This window comes from Sceloporus occidentalis, unplaced genomic scaffold (genome assembly GCF_023333645.1).
Source record: "Sceloporus occidentalis isolate IW3139 unplaced genomic scaffold, rSceOcc1.0.p SCAF_86, whole genome shotgun sequence".
Classification (NCBI taxonomy): Eukaryota; Metazoa; Chordata; class Lepidosauria; order Squamata; family Phrynosomatidae; genus Sceloporus; species Sceloporus occidentalis.
In genome coordinates, this window is record NW_028317066.1 from 1165981 (window position 1) to 1186701 (window position 20721).

General features: G+C 42.9%; 1 protein-coding gene across 1 annotated transcript; it reads right to left on the bottom strand.

Annotated features, from left to right (window-relative positions):
• Positions 1-277: 277 nt before the first annotated feature.
• Positions 278-12022, bottom strand: LOC149284973 (zinc finger protein 311-like). The gene is made up of 5 exons (XM_089495907.1): positions 11868-12022; positions 11421-11579; positions 10563-10683; positions 7280-7423; positions 278-282 (listed from the first exon to the last, which is right to left on the bottom strand). Exons 1-5 carry the CDS (start codon positions 11958-11960, stop codon positions 278-280), a joined length of 522 nt encoding a protein of 173 aa, XP_089352033.1. The 5' UTR covers positions 11961-12022.
• Positions 12023-20721: the final 8699 nt, after the last annotated feature.

The following is a 20721-nucleotide window of genomic DNA, read 5'->3' on the forward strand; positions in this document are numbered from 1 at the left end:
ATGGAGGACGTTTCAAGACAAAAGGTCTTCCTCAGCTGCAAGGGAGCAGGCCGTCATCTGAGTGTCAGAACTCCAAAGCCAATTACTGATCAATATTCACATTCCCTTTGGTTACTGTTCATATTCTGGGTAATGGCTTTAATTGTAGTTCTGCCAGCTTTGCTTGCTTTGCTAGGGGGGATGGGGAGGATTGCAACTTAGGATTGGAATGCACTGTTTAATTAGCTGGAGACATCTGCGGAGCCTGTCCAAGGTCAGGTTGGGTTCTCAAGCCTAGTTAGCCTGGGAAGCAAGGGGGGAAGAAGGTGGAGAGGAGAAAAGGCGGGAGAGGAAAAAAAGGTGGGGGCTTGAGTACTTTTAACTTGGTGTTTGAGGTTTGCCTTTCAGATTTCACTGAAAAGTCTGTCTGATCACTTTCATCTGTATCTCAATAAACTTCACTGCTTTTAAGCAAGTTGCTGTTGTGGATCACTGGTGGAAGTTGTTGGATCTTACACTGAGAGACTCTTGTTCTTCCTCATTCAAAAAATGTGCCAGAGATGTCTTTTGCAACCCATCTTCCTCTACTCTCTTGCATGAAACCTGTCCTGGTTTTGGGATCTTCTGGGGAGGCCCTGGTTGCTGTCCCAGGAAACTCTCAGCTGCATTTGGGGGGAAGGCAGGAGAGGGCTGCTTGGAGGCTGCTCTCAGGAGTTGGGACCCCTTCTTAGTCTTGCCATTTTCATTAATATTCTGCTTCCCCTGATTTGGGACACAAGGCAGGTTCTAACCATTAAAACAACCGTTGTTTTTGTTGTGTGTCATGAAGTGGTTTCTGACTTTATGGCGACGCTATCCTGGATTGTTCTTGGCAAGATTTGTTCAGAGGAGCTTTGCCATTGCCTTCCCTTGAGGCTGAGAGAGTGCGACTTCCCCAAGGTCACCCAGAAGGTTTCTTTTTTAAATCTTTATTGTATTAAAATACATATTTTGTGACAGCAGCTAGAACAGAAATAGCTAAATTATGGAAATATGAAAAGATACCAACTTGGGGAAACTGGATGTGAAAGTAAAAGAGTGCAGGGAATTGGATAGACTTTCATGTATATCCCAAAATCATGATAAAGGCAGAAGAAAGGAGGAGTGGAAGAAAGTTTTGATAAAGTGGGGAAAAGAATGGGAATTAAACTTGTCGCTAGTGGAGGAATAATCAAAGTCCTCTCTTTTTACTGTTCTCAATGGATTTGGGAGAATGAAATTTAAGTATCTTTAAGAATATTATGCTATGCATGTTAAAAATTGAATATAAGAATATTCTGTTTCTCTTTGCTTTCTTATATAAATCCCAGGTCAACAAAGAATGATTGAATGAATCGCTGTGTATATTAAAAACAATAGAGTGAGATCCATACAATGAAATTGATGTAAACATCTGTATAAATATATATTTCTTCAGTTGTTGTTAACCTTACAAAATAGTAAGAGAAGTAGACAAAATTTCTTTGTAAAATTGAAAGAAAAAAATTACAGTTTCTTTTTTTTTTTACTTAAATTGTAAAGGAATAATTCACAGCTAGACTTCATATTTCGGAGGAAGGTTTCAAGGCAAAGGACATTCAAATGGGCTCGAATTCAGAAGACGGAAAAGGAAGACTTAAGAGGGTCCCAAATGACCAGTCAAGACTCAAATTTGCTTTTACAAGCAATTTTTATTTGGATTATGTATTGGTCGTGTTTTATGTATTTGGAAACTTAAATAAAGATGAATTTGAAAAATACACATAACTTATAACAAACAAATGAACAACCTTTAAATTTCCATACATACATAGGAATGCCATAGATACATATAATTCCAAATGCAAAATACATTAGAATAAACTTCCAAACCTAAAGCGACAGCTAGCTCCTTTCTTTAAATAATCCTCTTTTATCTCTGGCTAATTAGTCTTTACATCTTTTCTTGTTCTCAAGTCGATTTAGACTCATGGCGACCCTATGGATGAGAGTCCATAATTCTCTATTTGTCTTCATACTTAACCTATACCAGTTTTATTTTGAACTGGAATTATTCCCTCCCCTTTTCAATGTAAATCCTTTGTACATATTCCCCCAGATATTACCATTTCTTCCCACAATACATAGTAATCTTCATTACAAATTTGACGTTTATATAATCTTTATTATTTTCTGAGTCATAAAAATAGAAAAAACGACACAAATCCAGTATCCATAACATCACTGTCACAAATCTTTCCGTTTCCTTGGACCCACTTTCTGCTTTCTGTCTTCTTGGCCTTTCAAAGAGCTCACTTTCATAATATTATAACTTAACCCTGCTTTTAAACACAAATTTTATGCACAACTCTAAAACGTATGAACACAATATATCCCAATTGCTTATTGATAATATCGGTTTCTATTTATGTTCTTATCTATTGTCAAAATACCGTATGCATAACTTCGCAGTATTCGATTCCTTCTTTATCATGCTTTACTTTAAGCAGGAGACTCAAACTTTCTTCTACTGACCTATAATTAATCAGGAAATAAAAATACACATTTAAAGAAAGGTTTGAAGAACAGACTTTGTAGATTCAATTCCAGTTAATTCAGACCTCAATGAGCTTCAGATTTCAGTTCCATTCTTTTCCCATTCCTCTTCTCTTTTTCCATATCGTAATTCTGAGCCCTACAAGAGAGTTTGTCCCGTTCCCTGCAATCATTGACTCTCTGCATCCAATTTTCCCGTCTTGGAGTCTCATCTGACTTCCATAACTTTGCTATTTCAATTCTAACTGCTTTTACAAGATATAATATAATCCTCCAATATTGTCTTTCGTCCTGTGGGCTTAAAATCGAAGTTATATGGAGTAAGTACAACTTAGGGCTCATTGGGAATTTTATTCCCAATATCTGCTGTATTGAGTCATGTACTTTCTTCCAAAATGTCTGAATTTCCCTGCAATGCCACCATATATGATAGATGTTTCCCTTTTCACAATAACACCCCCAACAATTCCCCTGTGCTAATTTATAAGGTGTTTGTTTAGCTTCCATGGGGTGTAATATCACCTGTTCATTATTTTCATGTGATTCTCTTTTAGATCCTGCATTACTGTAAATTTATTTGTTCTATTCCAGGCGTTTTGCCATTCTTCCATTTCTATTTTGCATCCCATATCCTGCGCCCATTTCCCCATATACTCTTTTACAGTCTCCTGTTCCATATTCCTGCTCAGCAGTAGTTTGTGTCATTTGGATATCTTTTTCTTATCAGGTTGCCAGAACAAATCATCCAATCCGTTTAGTCTAGCTTCGATCCCTATTGTTTTGTTGTCTACCAGAAATCTTTGTTTTAGCTGGTAGGAATTAAACCACTGTATATTATGTCCATCCTTGTTAATATCTTCCCTAGATCTTATTGACCAATTCCCTAATTGATCCTTCTTAAGCCAATGTTTGTAAGTGAGCCAATTACTGATGCTTATCCATCTACCGAAGAGTGCCTTCTGGGCCAATGTCCGAAGTGGGAACTTAAAACAAAATGTCTTTTTAATCTTTTTCCAAGTGAGTAGTAAAGATTTCCTCATTGGATGATTATTGAAATCTTTATTCATCCCCAACTTCTCATAACATAAGAAGGCCTGCCAACCAAATCTTAACTGCACATTCTCTAGATCAAGCATTTCTTTGTCCTCTGATTTAATCCAGTTTTGGATCCAAATTAGATTACATGCCCAATAATATAATCTGAAGTCTGGGAGCGAATAGCCCCTCTCTCTGAAGCATCTTTGAGCTCCTCCCATTTAATCCGAGGTTTGTGTCCTTTCCATATTGATTTTTTTAGCTCGGCTTCCCAACCTTTAAATATCTTATCCTTAATCTCTATTGGCAAATTTTGTAGCAGAAACATAATTTTCTGTAGAACTGCCATTTTGATGACGGCAATTCTGCCTAGTAGTGAAAGATTTAACCAGCCCCATGTCCTTAAATTTTCTCTTATGTCTTTCCATACCCCTAAATAATTATTGTCTTTAGAGATCCAAATTCCTAAGCGCCTCAGTTTCTTTCCTACTTGGAAGCCCGGTTTCCTCTTTCATTCCTCTACCTCTTCTCCAGTCATATTTCTAGTTATCAACACTGTCTTGTCTTTATTGATTTTCAGTCCTGTGAATTTGCCGAATTTGTTAGCTCCTGTAGCAGCGGTTCTCTGCCCCGATTTGGGTCCTCCAAAACTGTTACCACGTCATCCGCAAACGCTCTTATCTTGGTTTCCTTTCCTGTTAATCCCTTTTATATTTGGATTACCTTTAATAGAGGAAATCAAAATGTCCATCACTTCTAAGAATAAGAGCGGTGATATCGGGCATCCTTGCCTTGTGCCCTTATTGATCATACATCCTTGGGATCTTTCTCCGTTGATAATTAAGGAAGCTCTTTGCCGATTATATATTTGCCTTATTGTCTCCCATTTCCATCTTTTTACCACTTCTATCAAAAAATCCCATCTCACGCTGTCGAAGGCTTTCTCCGTGTCAATAGCAATTAGGGCACATTTTTTTCTCATTATTGACCTGGTAAAATTCAAGACAATTGATAATCGTTCTGATATTGTTCCTAATCTGTCTGCCTGGTAAAAATCCGTTTTGCTCCTTCCCAATTGTCGAATTCAAAATTCCCTTCAGTCTGCTGGCAAGTATTTGTGTAAATCTCTTATAATCAGTGTTCAGCAAACTTATAGGTCTATAATTAGTCATTAACAAGCTGTCCTTTCCTTCTTTAGGAATTAAAGTGATACTCGCTAGCTCCCATGAGTCTGGAATCCCCTCTGCATTAATAGAATTAAACCATTTATATTGTGGATCCACTAGTTCCCCTTGAAATATTTTATACTACCTAGCTGTAAATCCATCCACTCCAGGGGATTTCCCCTCTTTATAATCTTCTTATCTTCCCTCCGTCTATGGGGCCTGCAAAGGGAGGGGGCTTCCTTTCCTGGGGAGGGCATGGTCTAGATCTTCCCTGTCTATGGGGCTTCAAAAGAAGGCTCCAGGGAAGAGGAGAATGTGGCCCAATAGAGGGACCCTAACATTTCCCCAAATGAGCACATTCTCCGTCTCTCTGTCCAGAGGCAGAGCCCTCTTTCCCAAAATGGCTGCTGAGGGATTCCTATCCAAATGCCCTTTGTCTTTCAGCAGCCCCTTTATGCCATCTCTTCCCTTGGCACTTTCCTTCTTTCCTTCCTTTAACCTCCATCCCTTCAAGGAAGGGGCTTTCAGGCAAAGAACTAACAATGGCTTCCATGTCCTTTCTGCATGTTCCCAGAGGAGGATGACTGATCTTTGCAGGGTTGTTGTGAAGGGTAAGGAAAGGATGTGTTGGGGGGGGGCTAATTCAGATCCTGTGGGACTCTAAGCCTAGTTGCCAGGGGGGTATCCCTCTCCCCAGAAGGGGCTTTGAGCTCCCTCTATCTAACTGCTCTTGGCTCTTCTCTCCCCCACAGACAGAGCCCCCTTCCCCCAAGGGAAAACCCCTTCCCCAAAAAAAGCTGTTGTTTCCAATGCTATTGAAGCCTATGCTATCTGATGCTTTTTATTTGTCACAAAAGTCTTTTGACTGGGAGCCTCTCCTCTTCCCAGAGATGAAGAGGGTGCCCCCATTGGAAGACCAAAGAGGGGGGCTTGCCAGCCCTTATCTCCCCCCAAATGAGGAGGAAGGGAGGGAGGGTCTCTCCTCTGCCCCACTTTCCAGGAGGGAGGGGCTCCTCAAACCCTTTTTACATCTAAAGGACCCTGCCCCCTCCCCCCATGGCCATGCCTCTCCTCAAGTGCCCCCTGCCCCCTTTTTCTCATACATTTCTCTCCCCCACTTCCATCTCTTCCTCCCTCTGAACAGACTGTGAGGGCAGTAATGGCTTCAGGGCCTGAGACTGAGCATGTGCACATGCCCCGAAGGCCCCTCCTGAGCATGCGCAGGGATCGCCAGGGCCTTGCTGCTGCTGCTGAGACTTATTCCGTTGGCAGCCTTTGCGGAAAGGGAAGGAGTGCACCCTTCCTTCCTTCCTTCCTTCCTTTCTTCCTTCCTTCCTTTCTTCCTTCCTTTGAGGAGACTTGGAGGATGCCAGAATGGAGCCCAAGGAGGAGCTGGACTCAGGAGGGAAAGGGAAGGAAGGAAGGCTCTGCTTTGTACATATAGCTCTATCTGTCTGTTTGGTACGTGTTTCTGTGTGTTTGCCTCTTTTCTTCTTATGGCTGGGAATGGAGCTGAGGACTGATGAGAGAAAAAAGTGTATTTTGTGCAAATTCAGAACTTCTGTCTATCAAAGAGTCCAACACATTGAAACAACAAATAACTTTATTGAGAACACATAATCAGAAATTCAGTGTTTAAACCAGAACTGCCCTCCCCAAGACAAAGAATACATTGAAACCTCAACACCTAAAACTCCACCTTCTACCAAATCTAGCCCCCACCTCCACAGTTGCACAGTCTATGCCCCAAAGGGAATAAGGCTCCCTTTGCCATTCCCAGAAACCAGCCCCTTTCTGTTAATACCTGCCCCCACCTTTCTTCAGACAACATCCCACACTTTCCAAAAGCTATCATTCTCATAACTATTCTAGCCAGTTGTAAAAAAATCCCAGCACCCCCTATCTAGCTGACCTATACCATGACCCATAATCCCCAGCCAAGTTTATAACCTGAAGCAATGATCTATACTAATAGCAATTAAACTTAACAAACTATAACTTTAAAACATAAACAGACATATAGACAGAAAAACGTAACACACAAAATCACAAGGGCCTTTTCTTTGCACCATTGGATTAAAAATATACTTTTTGTATTCCTTATTGGAAACTAACAATGTTAGTTTACTGCTGAGATTTGAGTGGCTTCTCTCCTGTGTGGACTCTCTGATGTCTCACTAGGTGTCCCTTTGAAGAAAAACATTTCCCACAATGCTGGCATTTGTATGGCTTCTCTCCTGTGTGGACTCTCTGATGTCTCACTAGGTGTCCCTTTGAAGAAAAACATTTCCCACAATGCTGGCATTTGTATGGCTTTGCTCCTGTGTGGATTCTCTGATGCATGACAAGGACTGATTTGTAGGCATAACTTTTCCCACAATGCTGGCATTTGTATGGCTTCTCTCCTGTGTGGACTCTCTGATGAATCACTAGGTGTGACTTCAGAGAAAAACATTTCCCACAATGCTGGCATTTGTGTGGCTTCTCTGCTGTGTGGACTCTCTGATGAATCACTAGGTGTGACTTCAGAGAAAAACATTTCCCACAATGCTGGCATTTGTATGGCTTCTCTCCTGTGTGGACTCTCAGATGTATGACTAAGACTGACTTGCAAGCAACATTTTTTCCACAATGCTGGCATTTATGTGACTTCTTTCTTGTGTGGACTCTCTCATGACTCACAAGTTCTTCTGTAAAGAAGGACAATCACAGTAAAGAATGGATATCAGAATTAAGAGAGGAGTGTGTTACCCCAAGATTTAGCCCTTGTTGAACCCTCCCTATTTGATATTAAATTAATAAAGTTGCTGAGAGTGACCCAAGCATGGCACTATTGCAGATGTCCCCAAATCCATGGAACAATTGTATCCCTACTGACAGGAGAAAAGAAGAGATTGTAGTAGAACTGCCTTGAGGGAATAAGTCGAAGCAGATAGTCAAAGGGCTGTTGAAAAAAATATTCCATTAAACATGATTAAAAATATTTTGATTGACAAATCAATCAAACTGCCATAGTTTCCTGAGTCAGAGCCCAAAGCATGATGCAATCTAACTGCAGAGGTCACTTCATGCTCTTTTGCACCAGATGACTCACAACCAATACACTATACAGCTCATCTGCAGATTGGTGTAGACTGGATTGGAGTTGTGTGTACAAGAGATGGTGAAGTTGATGGAAGTCAGAGAGCTTGCAAAGATTTGTATTATTTTGCAACTCAGGATAGAGAACCTCCAAGGACTTGGGTGAAATCAACTGTGTCTGTGAGTTACTTTTAAGTGTGGACAGTAGTCAGTGCATTGCCAAAACCTATATCTGGATATTTGTTTCCATACTTTGCTATGTTATTGTTGAGCTGCATCTGGAAGTGTTGCTTTCAGATCACGCTGTACATTGGCTTATGAACAGGACTGGAATTCAGAGCCAAGAAGGACCTGAGAGCCGGTGTGCTAATCCCTTTTGTCTGAGGTATTTGCGTCAAACATCCATTGCATTCAGTTTGGATTCAGACAATTCTTTTCCCACCCAGGAAACATACTAAAGTGATTTAAACCATTTTGAACCCTCAGTCTCTGTCCGTAAGCAACGATTTCAGTATAAATGTCTGCCCCCATATTTACTGTTCTTTGGTGTCAGTCCCGTTGCAGAGAGACACTCTGCTGATTTACATGGCTAAGCGCCTCAATATACTCAAAAAACCCACTTTCCGTTCCCTTGCAGGACCCTCAGCAATTGGAATCAAGAACATTCTAGGAAATGTATTACCATTAGTATAGCTTTACATTATTCACCAATCCCACCTTTGTTACTTTCCTCTTGTGTGTATGTATGAATGCTTGTGTGTGTGTGTGTGTGCGTGTGCATGGGTGCGTGTATTTTGCTTTTCCCTAAATAAAACATAAAAACCCATTTGAAATGCCTCTGGAGTTATGTGAGATTGCGTGCCTGGTATAGTTGGGCTGACCTCCAAGGTCACTGTTGCCTGAACAAAATTATGTCTCTTCTTTGAGCTAAGTACAAAATCCCCCCCACCCAAAAAAAAAGCATAGCACTTGCAAGTGTCCTCCCCAGACTCCATCATTTTGGGTAACAAAGGGCCCCTGGAACCAAAAAGGCAGCTAAGCAAGCTCAGGTTGGAAAATAAAAGTGCTTTTTCTCTAACTGTGTCCTCCTTTCCTTCCTTCCGAAATATTACTCATAATTGCTAAATAGAACCACTTAATATGTCTGAAAACAAGGACCTGAGCCGGTTCTCAATAGTTCACTAAAACCAGTTAACTGAAACCTGGCCCTTCCCAGGGGTCCCTTCCTCTCCGCACAGAGCTAGGCAATCCTGGCTTTGCTCCTGCCTTCCCCTCCTGGCTCCCAGAGGCCTGATCCCCTTCCCCTCTGCTCTCTAACCTTCCTTCTTGCCCATCAGCATCTCATTTTCAGCATCTCTTCCCTGCCTTTCAATTTTTCACTTTCTGTCTGTCTCTTTATCACAGACATACACCCACAGAGTGTGATACATAAAAGGGGCACTTTGAGGCCCATCTGTTGAGAAAGGCGGGATAATCAATATACAAATAATTCATTGGCAAAGGCAGAGCAAAGGAGCTGGGACCTGGACTCCAATTTTGGTGAGGGTGAAGTGCCAGGGAGCAGCCTTAAAACAGCCTTAAAACATTTATAAGACAGGCATGGACTACTGATGGGGTTTGGAGGAGTTCTCAGGGGCAACCCTACATTGTATTGCCTGGGGGGGGGGGCAGAATGAAACAATATTTTGCTCCTCAGCATCCCATAGCATCCCTTTTGGGAAGTGGAGGCCATTTTGCCACTGCAGGCCCAAGAGAGGTCTTTCCCCCAGAAGACTCTCCAGAGCTTTAAAAGGAAACTTGTTCAGGGGTGTTCTGAGTACCATTTGGGTGTGAAAAGCATTAATCTCAATGGCGTCTTTTCACAAAATCCTAGAATAGGCAGTTTAGGATGGGGTATTTAGAATCTGTAGAAACTGGAGAGCAATAATGCCTTTCTGAACTACAGATTCAAATATTTACAATATGTTGCTATCACAATTAAACTACGTATGAAAGGGATCTAGGATTCCAAGTAGACCACAAGTTGAACATGGGCCAACAGTGTGATGCAGCAGCTACAAAGGCCCATGTGATTCTAGGCTGCATCATTACAAGAATAGTTTCTAGATCAAGGGAAGTAATAGTGCCACTCTATTCTGCTTTGGTCAGACCTCGCTTGGAATAATCCTGTGTCCAGTTCTGGGGCCCACAATTCAAAAAGGATGTTGACAAATTGGAGCATGTCCAAAGGAGGGCAACCAAAGTGGTGAAGGGTCTGGAAACCATCAAGCTCTATGAGGAGCAGCTTAGAGAGGTGGTTATGTTTAGCCTGAAGAAAAGAAGATAAAGAGTGGATATGATATCCAAGTTTAAATATTTGAGAGGGTGTTATTTTGCGCAAGTAGCAGGCTTGCTTTTTTCTGCTACAGGGTAGAGACACCACAACAGATGCAAGCCACAGGGAAAGGGGTTCCACCTAAACATTAGGAGGAACTTTGTGACAGTAAGACCTCTTTGACAGTGGAATATACTCCCTTAGTTTGGTGGAGTCCTCTTCTTTGGATGTCTTTAAAGAGAGGCTGGATGGCCATCTCTTGGGAGTGATTTGAATGTGTATTCCTGCATGGCAGAAGGGGGTTGAACTGGATGGCCCTTGTGCTCTATTCCAACTCTATGATTCTATAATTCTAGTGGAACCATAGCGGCATAATAATATAGTATGAAAGGGCCCTGTCTTTGTAGAAAGAGCAATGGATTCAGGTTCCTTACCTACAGAAGCCACATTCTCGTAATTTTCCATCATTACATAATTGTACAAAAGTTTCTGTTTCGTTGTCAACAGATTCCATTCATACTCAGAAAAATATACTGCCACATCTGCAAAGGTCACCTGAAATAGAAAATAGCCCTCATCCAGAGAGTGATTAAGCAAAAGGGGAGGAAAGCACATGTTGCATCCCAAATATTATTTCATCACTTCAGAATTCAGTCCAGGAAATAAACTTTAAATTCTGTTAGCAAGCAAAAAGCTACTGCCTTTGAGATCCAGTTTGTTTCGAATCATTTCAATATAATATACACTATAACAAACAATATAATTTAGGCCATGGCTGGGATACAGTTCTGGGGAGCACTCTGGACTTCAGGGCCACTGGGCCCACCCTCAGTTTAGATCCAGAGGTGGTCTCCCATATCCCCAACATTTCACAGACAGGAAAAGCAAGGCACATGTGGACAAGCAACACCAGAAGGTGGTGAGGATGGCCAAAGTTGTTTAGGAGGAAGATCACACAAGCTAGGAAGGGCACAACAGTTTGCTTTTGCCACAGCCTCCTGGCAAGGGAAGACCCTGGCAACTTATCTCCTCTCCTGTCCCCCTTTTTGAGTTGATGGGGTGCAAACTCCTTGGAAGTCATTTTGCAGCAACCCGAAACAGCTGAGAAGAAGGGGGAAAGTGGGAGGAGGGGAGAGAAACTGGGGCATTTTTAAAATCCCCTGAAAAAGTGGGGTGACATAGGATTAACCAGGACTTCCTCTGCCAAACTGGGACAATATGTTCTCCACTTGCTTTCATCAGCTGGCCCAGCAGTGACACAAATGAAACTAATAGTCAGGATGGCAACTCACCAAAGAGTTGTACTTGGACAGCCTCTTTCTCTTGGAGCCCAACTTTCTCCGCCTGGCCTCTGTGTTGGCCATTAGGTGGGCAAGGGGGAGGTTGTCCTGGTGGTCTCTTCCAGTAAAATATGGCCCAAAGCTGTGTACAAGGAGACCAAGATGAAGTTCCTGAGAAAAGAGACTAGGGTTAGGCTTGGTTTGGCAAGAAATCCTGCACCACTCAAAGACAAAGAGAACAGCATGCTGCTGGTGAGATACGCAGGTGACATATGCCTTTGATCCAATGCAGAGGTGGGTGTCTCTTTCCTCCCTCTGCACCAAACAGCCCAATGGACCTAGCATAGATTCACTGCAACTCCCCTACACAACAGATACTCCATGTTAAAACATTTTTGACGTTGCTATGTTGCACAGCATGTGAGGCAACACGTTACTGTATGGCGCCAAATTCTGCACCTTGACTGTAGTCAGTAGCTTGTGAGGTGAAGAAACACCTGTCGCTTTCTCAATGAGCGAAGAGACACTGTAATCTTCTCTCAGATGAGGCATTTATTCATATAAGAAGTTCCACTGTGTACAACACTATACACATCGACACCTTCCACCATCCACACCAGTAACAACCCACTCTGAGGCACACACTGTCTGACTCTTCCTCAGTGACAGTTGAGAATGACAGCTGACAGTTGCATCAACATTCCAATGATGCACTGTTTAAATGCTGACACATCTAACTGCCACTAGAGCTGTCAATGACTTCCACAAGAGCTCCATCTAGTGGCCACATGCCTGTCATTTCCTCAGACCTGTTCACCATGGTCCTGACACTCCATGCCTTGTGAGAGTGGAGGGGGGTCAGGGGATGGGGAATTGGAGAGGACCCTGGCTATGTCCCTGTAGCTAGATGTGAAATGAGCGCATCATCTGCTGAAACCTCCTGACCTCCCCAGTGGCCCTCAGAGGAGAATGCCTTCCTTTGGCTTCTGGCTAGAGAAACACAGCTGGATGCTTCTCCAATGCCTCGCACCCAACGCTCTCATCAGGCATGGAATGAACATGGAGCATGGCTTCCACAATTCCCATGTTTCATTTTGTAGTCCTTCTAATTTCACATCTATTTTAAACCTCTCCCTCATTTGACGATGAAGATACCAGTGACAATCTAGGCCAGATTCTTTAAGTTCTTCTTGTGTTTTGATCTCTAGTTTTCCTTGTGATTCTTTCAGTACATCCTTGTATCTTAAGCATTTAGTTTTCTGGATACTTTTCCTCCCGAAAAGAGCCTCATGCGGCAAACACCATAAACGTATTTTTGGACGTATTCTACACTTGTTTTCCCCCAGATCTTCAATAGAGCTTTTCTTACTAAATGATTTGTGCTTTCTTTATGAACTTTCTCTTTGCCGTAAATTAGGTATCCATTCCACCCAAATCTTAAATGTTCACCCTCCAGACATAACAATTGTTCATTCTCTAACAGAACCCATTCTCTAATCCAAACTAAACAACAAGCAGCATAATAAAGTCCTCTTCTACTTTTGTCATCACAAAGTATTTTCGTTTTTATCCTGGCTCTTTTCTTTATTCCAAATAAATTTTGAGATTTCCTTTTGCCATAGATTCAAGGGTTTTTCATTCTGGATGATGGGTATCGCTTGGAACAGAAACAGTATTTCAGGAAGGAAACTCATTTGGATCAGTGATATTTTTCCTAATAGCAATAAGTGTAATTTCCCCCATTTTTCTAGGTCTTTTCTGATTTGCTTCCATGTGTCTCATAGTTATTGTGAAATAGATCTGTGTTTGTATTTCTTAAATTGATTCCTAGATATTTAACTTTATTTCCCACTTTAAATCCACTAATTTCTTCCTGCATTTGTTCTTCCTTTTCCCCATATTTTTTTATTAATGTTGTTTTGTCTCTGTTTCCTTTTAGTCCTGAATCATATTCCAATTCCACTATTACATCCATCAATTGCCTTGTGCTCTTTTCTGGGTTCTCCAGGGAATACAAATGTCGTCTGAGAAGACTCTCATTTTAAACTCAGTTGTTTTTAATTTTTATCCCATTGATCTTATTGTCTAATCCTATCCTATTATTCAGTGCTTCTAGGATCAGAATGAAGAAAAAGGGTGATAGTGGGAAAGCTTGCCATTTACCTTTAAAAATCTTAAACTCTTCTGGTTTTTATAGTTAACAATTAGTCTTTGATCTTTGTACATTGCCTTTATCCATCTATAATAAGAAGCTCCTATTTCCATTTTTCAAGTGTCACAAATAACATATCCCATCCTATGTTATCGAAGGCCTTTTCTAAAAAGATATGTGTTTTTTTTGTTGTGCCTTTGAAAATATTCAATTATATTTCAGACGTTTTGAATGTTACCACTGACTTGTCCTTATGAATCCAGTGTTTAAGAACTTTTTTGAGTCTATGGGCCAAAGTCATAGGAAATAATGTATAATCCACATTTAATAAGGAAATTAGCCTATAGCTCTTTACCTCAGTTGCATCTCTATCTTCTTTTAGCAGCAAAGTTATATTAGCTTGTTTCCATGTTTCAGGATAATGGTTTTCTTTGATGGCATTTTCGTTGATGATATTTTCTTTAACTGAATTTACAGGAAGAAATACCTTTAAACCCTTTGATCTTTTTGCTCAATATGACATATAAACTGGAAAAGGAAGTAGCTAAAAGATTTTCCAGACTAATTTTGTAGATGGTCACTCACAGTATTGGAAAAACATCCAAATTCCTAAAATAGAAGAGTGGATAATTAAACTAAGAGAAGCAAAGGGATTGGACATTTTAACCGCAATCATGAGGGATAAACCAGTTGAGAAAACTAAAGAGGACTGGTCATGCTTTGATTTATTTTGTAATACTAATTATTAATTTACAATTCCAGATATCATATGGAAAGTCTACATGAACATTAGAGGTTTAACACGTATGGATACCTTGTAGGAATTTAAGTAAATTAAATAAAAGGGTCACCTTAGCTTAACTTGGAAGTAACTTAATAGTACATTTCTGACAGTTTTGTATATCAGGATTTATATATTGCATGTTGTATGTGTATGTTATAGGTTTTTGTACTTTTTGTTGTTGTAGCTGTATTTGTTATGGAAATGTCTTGGTATGTTTTTTTTTCATTTTTGTTTGTAAAGGATTATTTATAAATAAATTACAAAAGAAAAAAAAGTGGTTTCCAACCGGATTATTTCTGTAGTTCAGATACAGCCTCAGTTGGTTATAAAGGATAGAAGAACCCAAGTCGATTTTTTATCCTGTTAAAAATGGTTTTGCTTTTTTAAATAAAAGCAGTTTGCTTTTCTGTCTAATCCTTATTTTTGTTGTTCTTGTTTGTTTCTATGTTTGTTTGTTTCGTTCTTGGTAATATGAGTTATTCTGGTCTGTCTCCTTCCTTCTTGTCTGAAAATCTATTAATAAGGAAACTGGGGAGACCTTTAAAACCTCCCATAGGAGCTACTTTTGAACTTTTTGGAGGTACTAGCCTCCTCTTAGAAGCCAAAGCCCAATGTTTGTGAAGAATAATAATAAGGCTTGTATTAAAACTATCCTCCCCATTTCTGATCCCTTTTAAAACCCACGTTCCCCAGAAGGAGCAGAGCTGTGTAAGAAAACCCTCTCAAAAAAGAGACACAAAAGACCCACAAAGAGACACACTTCCTTCCTTTTGGCCCAAGGAGCCTGGCCTCCTTCTTGCTCTGGAGCCTCAGGAGAGAAAGAGAGGCCTCTGTTCAACTGAGGCTCAGAGGAAGGTTCCAGAACATTATTCCCCACAGTCACAAGCAGCACAAAATGGCCACCAGGACACAAAATGGCTGCCTCTGCCTCAGCGCTTGACAGTTATCAGTTTGAGGCCTTCAAGGGAGAGAGAGAGACTGAGGGGAAGAGAGGAAGGAGGTCCTGGAGGGAGGGGGCCTTGGGAGATATAGGGCCTTCCTGAGATATTCGAGGTTTGCTTCCTAACAAAGGCGTTTCTGGCCTCATAAAGGATTTGGGGCAAACTGGATCTGAAAGGCAGTAGTAGCCTTTTCTCTTGCGAAAGGGATTTATAGTGTATTTCCTGGACTGGATCTCCCAGCACCCACATGGCCAGAGAGAGGAGGGGTCCTGCCCTGCAGTAAGGCCCCTCCAATCCCTCTGAACCGAGGATTACAACTCCAGCGTCTTCTTGACCAGACACATAGTCAGAGTCTTTCTTTCTTTCTTTCTTTCTTTCTTTCTTTCTTTCTTTCTTTCTCCAAAGCTGGCTTGTGAGGTGTGATTAAGCCCTGTTAGTGTTACTCCTCTTGTTGTTATTGTGTGCCTCTAAGTTGTTTCTGACTTGTAAGGGAAGCCCTTCGCAGGCTTTTCTTGGCAAGATTTGTCCAGAAGTGGTTTTGCAAGTGCCTCCCTGTGAGGCTGAGAGAGTGTGACTTGCCTAAGGTCACTCAGTGGGTTTCCGTGGCCAAGAGGGCATTCAAACCCTGGGCTCCAGGGTCATAGTCCAATGCTCCATCCATTAAACCATGCTGTCTCTTTCTTGAGTCTTTGTAGTTTTTTGTGGTGTGGCTCCAAGTCATTGCTGACTTCTGGGGAGCCTCTCGTGGGGTTTCCTTGGCAAGAGTTGTTCAGAGGAGGTTTGCCATTGCCTCCCCTGAGGCTGAGAGAGTGTGGCTTCTTGCCCAAGGACACCCAGCTGGTTTCATGGAGGATTGGGGCACTGGACCCTGGCCTCCAGAGTTGTAACCCAACACTCAAACCACTGCACAACACTGCCTCCCATTCCCATGTACAACCTGAGAAATAAGTGCAGATTTTTTTCTGTTCTTCATGTGTGTCTTCAAGTCGTTTCCAACTTATGGCAACCCTAAGGCAGGCTTCTTGCCCATGGACACCCAGCTGGTTTCATGGAGGATTGGGGCACTGGACCCTGGCCTCCAGAGTTGTAACCCAACACTCAAACCACTGCACAACACTGCCTCCCATTCCCATGTACAACCTGAGAAATAAGTGCAGATTTTTTTCTGTTCTTCATGTGTGTCTTCAAGTCGTTTCCAACTTATGGCAACCCTAAGGCAACCTTATCATGGGGTTTTTTGGCAGGTTTCTTCAGAGAGGGGTTGCCATTGCCATCCTCTGAAGCTGAGAAACTGTGACTTGCCAAGGGTCACCTAAGTCCAAAACACTATGCAGGAATGCCCAAAATCCTAGACCACGAAGGGCCATCCAGTCCAGCCTCCTTCTGCCTTGCAGGAATACACAGAACCCTAGACCCCCAAGGGCCATCCAGTACAACCCTCTTCTACCATGCAGGAATACCCAAAATCCTAGACCATGAAGGGCCATCCAGTCCAGCCTCCTTCTGCCATGCAAAATTCACAGAATCCTAGAGTTGGGGGGAGATCCTGGCAGGGAGGGCAGCCAAAAGAGATCCTTAGAAGGAGGGAGGATTGGGAGATATAGTTCTGGAAATCACATTGTTAAAGACTCCTTGGTTTTTTGCCTTTGCCACCCTCTGAAGCTCAGCAAACAAGATCCACACTCTGGTCTCCTGAGTCCTAGTCCAGCACCAAAAGGCTTCCTCTGAGCACTGTATTTCTAGGAAACCAAATCATGTCCTGGGTGACTCTGGAGCCCAGGGTTCGAGTACAGGCTTGGCTGTATAAACCCACTGGATGAACTGAGGCAATAAGCCACACTCTCTCACCCGTCAGTGGATGGATATGATGGCAAAACCACTCTGAAGAAATCTTGCCAAGGCACACTGCAACAACAGCAGCAACAACAACAACATGCTTGTCCTGACCTCAGTGAGACTTGCTTGTGAATAGACAGGTGCAGTCTTGTTCTGAACGTGTGCATATGTGGATCCGCTGGTACTATTGGATCCTTATATCCACAGATTTATAGCAGGATCAAACCTATCTCCTCACCAAGGACTCTGACGGAGATCAGTGTTTACGTTTGAGCCTGGTGGCCTTAAAATGGATCCTAGATCCAAAATAGTCCCTCCAGAAAAGGGGCAGATGTCTCCTGCCCATCCTGTCCTTGGATTGATTCTTAAATGCCAAGATTTAGGCCAGGGAGGAGGTCTGTCCCTGCCCTCCTCTGAGGCTGAGAGAGTGTGACTTCTCCAGGGAAGAAAGGAATCCTAACCTTCCCGTCAGCTTTGGTGCTTAATGGCTGGGATCAAGGGAGCCGCCATGGACTTGAGCCTCTGTCCAACTGTTGCCTCAGCCAAGAAGGCAGTGGCCGGTGGCCGGGGCACTGTTGACCTTTCCACCATCAAGTGCTCCATGGCTGCTGCAGTGGGAAAGGCTGGGGCACCCTTGGCTGAGCATTTCCTGTAACTATTGTGCTCTGAGGCTGAGAGTGTGTGACTTGCCCAGGGCAAGACTTGCGCCTATTTCCCAATATTGTGACTGGTGTGTGTGTGCCTTCCAGTTGTTTCCAGGTCTTATGGTGACCTGATGGGAGTCTCTGAAGGGGTTTTCTTGGCAGGTTCCTTCAGAGTGGGTTTCCCATGGCCATCCTCTGAGGCTGAGAGAGTGTGACTTGCCCAAGGCTTCAGTTCTTTTGGAAGCCTTTTTGCTTTATCTTCTAGAAGGCAGCTGAGGTGTTGCTTCTTGCATTGAAGAATGAGAGGAACCTTGTGGCATCCAAAAGGCTAACACTCTCTGGAGTTATGTCTCATAATATGTATATATATAGGATTGCAATCTGAAAAGACACACAAAGAGACACACTTCCTTCCTTTTGGCCCAAGGAGCTGGGCCTCCTTCTCACTCTAAAGCCTCAGGGAGAGAAAGAGAAGCCAATGGTCAGTTCAAAGGAGGCCTCAGAGAAGGTTCTGGAACATTCCCCACAGTCACAAGCAGCACACAAAATGGCTGCCAAAACACAAAATGCACGCCGGAACACAAAATGGCCACCAGACCACAAAATGTGAGTCTGGGGCAGGGGGCGGGGTATTCCAGCTGCTCTGCCCCCATTGGCCAGCCTCAAGAAGAGGAGGAGCTTCTGCTTCTCTATTTAGCTCTGCGTGCGGAAGAGTGACTGAGGAGAGAAGCAGAGTGTCAGAGGGAGAAAGAGACAGACAGAGAGACAGGAAGGAAGGAAGGAGAGAGGAGTAGAGTGTAAGAGAAAGAAAGAGACAGACAGAGAGACAGGAAGGAAGAAAGGAAGGAGAGAGGAGCAGAATGTAAAAGAGAGAAAGAGACAGACAGAGAGACAGGAAGGAAGGAAGGAGGAGAGAGGAGCAGAGTGTAATAGAGAGAAATAGACAGACAGAGAGACAGGAAGGAAGGAAGGAGGAGAGAGGAGCAGAGTGTAAGAGAGAGAAAGAGACAGACAGAGAGACAGGAAGGAAGGAAGGAGGAGAGAGGAGCAGAGTGTAAGAGAGAGAAAGAGACAGACAGAGAGACAGGAAGGAAGGAAGGAGGAGAGAGGAGCAGAGTGTAAGAGAGAGAAAGAGACAGACAGAGAGACAGGAAGGAAGGAAGGAGGAGAGAGGAGCAGGGTGTAATAGAGAGAAAGAGACCGACAGAGAGACAGGAAGGAAGGAAGGAGGAGAGAGGAGCAGAGTGTAAGAGAGAGAAAGAGACAGACAGAGAGACAGGAAGGAAGGAAGGAGGAGAGAGGAGCAGAGTGTAAGAGAGAGAAAGAGACAGACAGAGAGACAGGAAGGAAGGAAGGAGGAGAGAGGAGCAGAGTGTAAGAGAGAGAAAGAGACAGACAGAGAGACAGGAAGGAAGGAAGGAGGAGAGAGGAGCAGGGTGTAATAGAGAGAAAGAGACCGACAGAGAGACAGGAAGGAAGGAAGGAGGAGAGAGGAGCAGGGTGTAATAGAAAGAAAGAGACAGACAGAGAGACAGGAAGGAAGGAAGGAGGAGAGAGGAGCAGAGTGTAAGAGAGAGAAAGAGACAGACAGAGAGACAGGAAGGAAGGAAGGAGGAGAGAGGAGCAGGGTGTAATAGAGAGAAATAGACAGACAGAGAGACAGGAAGGAAAGAAGGAGGAGAGAGGAGCAGAGTGTAAGAGAGAGAAAGAGACAGACAGAGAGACAGGAAGGAAGGAAGGAGGAGAGAGGAGCAGAGTGTAAGAGAGAGAAAGAGACAGACAGAGAGACAGGAAGGAAGGAAAGAGGAGAGAGGAGCAGGGTGTAATAGAAAGAAAGAGACAGACAGAGAGGGAGGAAGGAGTGAGGTGAGTGAAGTGACAGCAGAGGGACCAGGCCTGGAACCACTAGGCTTCACTGCTGCACTGAGGTCTGGCTGGGGCTGGCTTGGGTCTACTGCTGCTGCTCTTCTTTGGCCACTGCCATTAAGGTGGGGAGGAAGGAGTCCTTCTAGGCATGGCCCACTCTCTCTGAAGGTGGGAGAGTGGGACTCCCCAAAGGGGATTTCAATGCTTTTAATGGTGGCTCTCACGCAGTAGCAATGGTGCTGGTGGTGGTGATGATGATATTATCAGGCCTGCGGGGGAGAGGATGAAGCTGCCGCCAGACCTTAATCATCATTAATGCCACCCCCCCCCCCACGTTCATTCTGAGGCAGAGGCATCCAGTTTCTGTTCCGGCAGCCATTTTGTTTTCTGGCAGCCATTTTGTGTTCTGGGCCATTTTGTCTTCCGGCAGCCATTTTGTGCTGCTTCTGACTGTGGGGAATAATCTTCCAGAACCTTCTCTGAGGCCTCCTCTTTCTCTCCCTGAGACTTCATAGCCAGAAGGAGGCCAGGCTCCTTGGGCCAAAAGGGAGTCAGTGTGTTTCTTGGTGTGTCTTTTGTGTCTCTTTCCTGAGAGGGTTTTTTTATACAGAAATGGGGAGCATGGTTTTCATACAAGCCTTATTCTTCTTCTTCACAAATCTGGCTTTGGCTCCTAAGAGGAGGCTTGCCCCCCAAAAAAGGCCAAAAGGAGCTTCTTTGGGAGGTTTTAAAAGTCTTCTCACTTTTCTTATTAAGAGATTTTCAGGCAAGAAGGAAGGAGGCAGACCAGACTATCTCATATTACCAAGAATGAAACAAACAAACATACAAACAAACAAGAAGAACAAAAATAAGAATTAGACAGAAAAGCAAACTGTTTATTTCTTTTAAAGGAATTATTTCCTGTTCTAGATCAGAGTCTGATTTGCAAATACCGTATTGTTTTTTATCCATTAGGAAGAGCTTTCTTAATTGTCTGCCAAAGAACCATGAAAGATCAAGACACGAGAAGATCATTAGGATCTTCTCATGTATTTATTATATAACCAGTTCTATCTGTTTGCATTGATTCTTTATAGGAGATCCAATT